General features: G+C 28.8%; 1 protein-coding gene across 1 annotated transcript; it reads right to left on the reverse strand.

The window, feature by feature from the left end:
• Window positions 1-2,737: 2,737 nt before the first annotated feature.
• Window positions 2,738-3,478, reverse strand: LOC114378709. Its single transcript, XM_028337348.1, has 2 exons — window positions 3,308-3,478; window positions 2,738-3,170 (listed from the first exon to the last, which is right to left on the reverse strand). The coding sequence occupies exons 1-2, from the start codon at window positions 3,395-3,397 to the stop codon at window positions 3,045-3,047; spliced, it is 216 nt and encodes a 71-aa protein (XP_028193149.1). The 5' UTR covers window positions 3,398-3,478; the 3' UTR covers window positions 2,738-3,044.
• Between the last annotated feature and the right edge of the window lie 3,380 nt (window positions 3,479-6,858).

Raw genomic sequence — 6,858 nt, forward strand, 5'->3', positions numbered from 1 at the left:
AAAGTTGATGTAATGTTGATTAGTTCATCATTCTGTGTGAGTTATCTACAAATAATTGTACACACTCATTTAACTTGAACGAGATTACCCTGATCCAAGTTTGTGATTATCACTCTATCTTAATTAGGATTACATTGTTATGTATCCTTGATCACAGTTGATCCCAAACTTTCATATATAGACTAGTAAAAGAAAAAGTTGTAGAGGTGAATGTTGTATAGCCGGTCATTCCAGAATATTCTAGCTTGTCAAAGGTGTGGTCATTGTTGCGTTAGATCGGATTTGAAAAAGGACAAAATTTAGATGTAATTTTCGTCAAGGGGTGGTCATTGCTAAGTTCTAATTACACTTATTTGAGGTTATTTATTTACTAAATTTGTAATTTGTTGCTTGTACTTCTACTACTTTTGGTCCAAATTTGATGGATTATATAATGTTTATTTCTGTGCTACAATAATTGCTTGACGACAGAAAAATCTGAGTTTAGGGTTGTTTGATGTGTTGCATTTCATGTCATATTTACATGTCTTAGTTGGGTTTACATGCATTTGTCTTATGCTTTCAGTGCGATTTCATCGGGTTTACATTGATTTTTTCCATTCAATGACTTGTTATGATATTTTCCTTGTTTTCATTTCATGTTTCAATGTTTTTAGAAATAATGAGAGCATTCGGAGCTTGAAGAGTGATAATAAAAGGTCTTTATCCTACGAGAATATCAAAGGAGCATGATCATGCTAAGAAGTGAGTTTCACCATACTTTTAATTTTGCGATTTTTGCTTTGTCTTTTAGTTGGTTTGAAAACTGCTATTGCCCCATACCTTTAAAAACTTCTTTTAGGTTGGGTTTAGGGGATCTAAACTTAATACTTTTGTAACGGCATAGGATTGAAAATTGGATAATTCTCTTTTTTTGTTCTTATTCTCCATTCAATGTCTTTTTTATCTCTTTTTGGTGTTTCCTCCATGACTATATGTGATTAAATGTCTTTTTCTATGATTGAGGTATAACCCTTGATTGAATAGTGATTGTTTAAATTATTTGTCTTTGTGGTTATTGTCTTCTTCTCTTGATTTTTTTTATTATTGATTTTCTATATGTGGAGCTTTATGACCATTATTCATAACCTTAAATGTGTAAGGAAAAATCGAGGATAAACCTAGATGTTGGACCCGGAAGTAAATAATTTGAACTTTAAATCACAGAAATATAAGTCAATTCAATTAAATGCATCTTCTTATCTTAAAAAAATAGAGATTGTCTTCAACTATAACCAAGAAGATCACTTAGGCAAAGAAATTAGGTCATTAGAAAACCATTGTGCAAACACTCAATTCTAGAAGGTTTCATCTATTGATTTTTCCTTAATTTTTTGAATAATTCTCAACAACTTTCAATCTTAGATCTTTTCTTTTCTAATTAAATCTTTTTTGTTTAACTTCTATTTAAATTTATGATAATTATCAAGTTAAACAGTAGTTCCTAATTAAGTTAGAATACTCTCGCACTTTTGATTCACGAGCTTGAAGATACATTAAAGTTAAAGACTAAATTGATTATATTTATCAAATTTAACAACTATCTTGACTAATTTATTGATACCTTTGCTCCTTTTTTATATCATATTTTATACTATAACATGATTCTTATAACATAAATAAAAAAGACCAAAATATTTTAAGTTTACTTTTTTGCAATAATAAAGACTAGATAAAGGATTAATTATGTCTTTAATCTATAAACTTTTATAAATCTCAATTTTAGTTCCTAAATACATTTTTTAGCATTTTTTTTGTCTAGAATGTATATATCTAACACAAGAGACAACTATGTTTGAGCTAGATAAGATTACTATAAACAAAATTATTCGTTAAGTATTTAATACAATTATATATCTAAAATTTATGTCTATATTTTGTCTTTGCTAATAGTTTTAGCCCTCACTGCCATGTAAATTTTTAGTCTAATGACATCAACTAATTTGAATAGATGGTTAAAAAAATACAATTTATTAAAAAAAAATTACATGTAATTGTTCAGTCAAATTTGTTGATGACCTAATTTGCTAATGTTGTAACTTGACAATAAAAATTAAAATTGATATTTCTTCCTTCCCATTACAATTGTTGTCCAAAATTACTTTACACAAACCTACAAAAATCTAATAAATGAATGAGAGTTAATAACAATTTTAAAAAATTAAATTTTATTAATTCATTTTAAGTTTTTGTTGTCCGCATCATTAATTGTTATAAAGAATATAAGTGAAAAGAATAATTAATGTTACAATGAAAAATTAAAATGATAATTATTTTAAAATAATTTTTTTCTTACACCAACAGGGACAATTATTATAAGATGAAGAAAGTAATAGAAAAAATATATGGACTTTAAAGCTAAAAAAATAAAATTTCTAAGAAATTTAAAGAAAAAAGCATAATTAACGATTACTTAAACACCAAATTCAAGTTTTATCAAATTAAAATCTCAATTAATTTATCCTCTTTTTATTCCTCTCCATGCAAAGTATAAATAACGCATTTATCAAATGATGCACCGAATATACTACATGTGGCCCCCTCAACACCAAAACAATCCCCATCTACACAAGCTGCCTGTGACAGGTCCCCAACATGTTTTTACCGAATCAAAGAAGGCACAATTGCTAAACACAAAAACAAATGTATAAACAAATCAAAATCCCCATAAACAAGAAGCATAAACAAGAAAAAGAAGAAAGAAAAAATAAATCAATTTAAGCGTTTTTTTTTTCATATGCCGCTTATAGATTACACAGAGAAATAGTCACGACCAACAACACGAGTCAAAAAAAACTAGCTTGACAACAAATAACAGTGACAATCCCGTAATGTTACAATTTTTCTATCAATTCCTCAACCCAAAAATCCAAATGGCAAAACATTAAAAAAAAATTAAAACATTTCCGACGTTTTTTTCCCTTAACTTTCTAGACAGTGCGAGATCAAAAAAGATGAAGTGCAAAAAAAAAAACCCCCCAAAAGCGCGTTTCAACAACGCGCGTTCATCTGTGCGCAGTAATCAGCGTTTCAATGAACCGCAACCCGTCGAACCGTGGCGCGAACTTCTCCGTCGACGCCGAGTTCGCAACCGGCGAGGATCCGCCGTGGCTTCTCTGAGCCCCACCATCCTGCAAAACCCAAACGCGCGTTTCAATCTCACCGAGAAAAAAAAAACGAATATTTCACAAAAAAGGTTTCAGATCCCACGTTTTGAAACAGAATCATGACGAAAAAAAAGATAAATTTTGGAATTTTAAGCAAATACCTGAAGAGAGAGCTTTGCGGAGGAGGAAAAGGAAGTGGCGGTGGCCGACGCGGCGGCGACGGAGGCGGCGACTAGGGCGGATTTGTTCATGGTGGGAGTGTTTGGCTACCTAGAAAATGTTGGATTAATTTTCTGGGAAAATTGAAGAGCGCGATTGTTTAAAGGGGTTTGACGCCTTATATATAGAATGGGTAATGATGATGTTGTGCTAGCTTTGAGGGCCAATATGGGAATAACGATGATGGTGAAATTAGGCGGCAACTTTGTTCATTCAAGTTACCTTTTACCCTTTCTTAAATATCAACCCTTGAGTAAATAAGTATTTTAGTTGCTGACTTTTGATCCCTTTTATAAATTAGTTTCTATTTTTTTGAAATGTAAAAAATAGTCTTTATTTTTATATAAGTTTTATAAAATAATCATTACTGTTAAATTTAAAAGTAACGTTGTTAATGAGTTGTATTGTTAGCAATTTTAATGTCACATAGACTATCCAACGTGACAAATTGTCCCAGATTGTGACATGTGAACTTTGATGCAAAATTTAAAAAGTTGTCAAATATTTTCTTCTTCACTTGCTTCTTCTTCCTCAAATAGACTATCCAATTCCATGGACTCGTCTGCCACCTATCATTTGAACTTAGATTCATACCATACATCAAATTCTGCAATGCTCCAACCGATCTGGGAATTCTGCCACCAAACATATTGCCACCAAGTTGTAGTTCAAAAAGCATTTTGAATTCCGACAAGAAAGTTGGGAGGCCCCCACTAAAGTGATTCTCACTCAAAATTAATGTGTTTAGCTTTGTCCAGTTTTGTAGACTTGATGGCAATGAACCATTTAGGAAATTAAATCCAACATCAAACCTGTCCATTTTGGTACACTTTGAAAGCTGAGAGGGCAAAGGACCTTCTAAGTTGTTGTGAGCAAGATCCAAAGTTTGAAGATTGACAATGTTCCCTATCTCTGAGGGTATTGGCCTATTAAATTTGTTCATGGACAAAATTAATTGAGTGATATGTTTGCAATTTCCCAAACTTGATGGAATTTCACCATGGATTTTGTTGTGGTTGATATCCATATGTGAGAGATTTGGATTGGTTTTGAAATCAGTAAGAGGCCCGGGAAGTTATTTTGTTGAAGAATTAACATTTTGAGTGTTGTACAGCTCCCAACATTAGGAGGTATGCTACCTTGAAGTTGATTGATGCCCAAATTCAGGATGTTTAACTTCTTGCCAAAACACAGATTTGGCAGGATGTTTCCAGTGAATTTATTATTTGTAAAATCCAAAACAACTAAACTGTTGTTAATTCCCAAGCTTGGCGGTATGACTCCGGAGAACTAGTTGCTAAATAATGAGATGTTTTTCATGTTGGAATTGAGAGGAGAAAAGTTTTAGAAAGCCTAATTTAAGGAAGAAGAAGCAAGTGAAGAAGAAAATATTTGATAACTTTTTAAATTTTGTATCAAAATCCAGTCTACGTGTCACAATTTGGAACAATTTGTCACGTTGGATAGTCTATGTGGCACTAAAATTGTCAACAATGCACCTCACTAACGGGATTACTTTTAAATTTAATAGCAAGGACTATTTTGCAAAACTTATGCAAAGATAAGGACTATTTTTTACATTTCAAAAAGATAGAGACTAATTTGTAAAAGGGATCAAAAGTTAGGGACCAAAATACCTATTTACTCATCAATCCTTTGTTGCTTTGTAAAAATAAAAATAATAATTGTATAATCTTTAATCTTATATATCATAGTCAGATTTTTCTAAAAGATGACAATCTCATTTTCATGTTAACCTTTCAAGATGTTTGAAATTTAAATCTTATTAAATTTTAGTGATGCATTTTTTAATTTCATATGTATTTTTGTTCTATTTTTTTTCTTAAAAAAAATAACCTGTTTTGAAAAGGATATAAAAAATAAATTTAAAAAGAATTTAATAGATGTGCATTATCAATATAGAAAATTTTAAATTGTCAACTAATTAAAGATCAATTTTGATATAATTTTTAAGGTGATTATTTTCGTAATCAACAAATTATTATGATTTGTGATTGAATGATAATATGATATGTTTTTTCTCTTTAAAAAAAACTTGTATTCATTAGTTTCTTCCACTTTTGTCCCTCAATGCATAATTCGCTGACAAATGCATCACTGAAAGATGAAAATACAAAATTTAGTCATTGAAAGTGTAAAAAGTGTGATATACATGTCATGTCGTTAACTTTCGTCCGCCATCGTTAATAAAATAGTATATGTGGCATGGAGGGACAAATTTATCACTGAAATGTTTGTCAACGTGGATTGCTAGCATAGGAGTATATTTGTCATAATATTTTTTTGGCTTTTCGTTTTCCCACTCCGCTGATAAATGCGTCCCTGAAAGATAAAAATGTAAAATTTAGTCCGTGAAAGTATAAAATGTGCGACAAATATATCCGGACGGATCCCTGGAAGATAAAAATGCAAAATTTAGTCCCTGAAAGTATAAAAAGTACAACAAATATATTTGGACATTAATAATAGATTGTGACTAATTATTATTATTATTATTATTATTATTATTATTATTATTATTATTATTATTATTATTATGTGTTTATAATTTACTGCTCTATTTGTTTAGTACTTATGTAATATATTTTTAAAATTTCCTTTTAATATATATATTTTTATTATTTTGATTTTCTTATCAAACCTTAATCTTTGATGTTAAAAGAAATTATCTTATATCTTATAATTTTATCAAATTTCTACTAAATTTCTCACTTTTAATCTTTAAAATTATTTTATATCACAATTTCAACTTAAGTGCTCTCATATTTAGATTAAAAATAACATGCTGAGAGTTTTGAGTAGAAAAATCATTCACCGCGAGACCAAATTTATTTATTTATTTTAAAAAAATAATTTAATCAACTTTTTTTTAAAAAAATCTCATAAAATTTAAACTAGATAAAACTAAAGTGGAATCATAAGTCTTTTTCCTTAATCAATAATATATATATATATATATATATATATATATATATATATATATATATATATATATATATATATATATATATACCTTAAATATGAAAGAATCCCTTGGATAAACCTTATGTGTTTCTATTTGAGACAATACTTATTATGCATAATATGAATGAAATGAAAACAGTTACTAACAAATAAAGAACCCAAATAAATTTAAATAAAAAATACAATAATGCTCAAACTAATACAAAGATTAACTTTAAAACAAAACTAATACAAAAGTTTATTCTTTGTCTTCGGGACGTAGAGTTGTATCTCTCACTGATTTAGGGACTACAACGACCTTGCATTCCATTTGACATACTGTGACAGAGTACGTAATAAAGATTAATAATTAATTGAATAAATAAAAAATTTCAAGAAATAAAAGGCTTTCATTTTTTTAAATGGTAACTCAATTTTTTATATCATAAAACTAAAGAATTTTATTTTATTTTGGAAAATAAGTAGTTATATTAATTAATTAAAAAAACTAATTAACAATTTGATCGAT

Source organism: Glycine soja, chromosome 12 (assembly GCF_004193775.1).
Source record: "Glycine soja cultivar W05 chromosome 12, ASM419377v2, whole genome shotgun sequence".
In the NCBI taxonomy this organism is placed as follows: Eukaryota; Viridiplantae; Streptophyta; class Magnoliopsida; order Fabales; family Fabaceae; genus Glycine; species Glycine soja.

What these genes read in the sequence shown, in the direction of transcription:
- LOC114378709 (XM_028337348.1), bottom strand. Translation starts at nt 3,397, where the DNA reads ATGAACAAATCCGCCCTAGTCGCCGCCTCCGTCGCCGCCGCGTCGGCC. An exon ending in CCGCAAAGCTCTCTCTTCAG is followed by an intron (nt 3,171 to 3,307) that starts GTATTTGCTTAA and finishes TGGGTTTTGCAG; the next exon opens with GATGGTGGGGCTCAGAGAAG.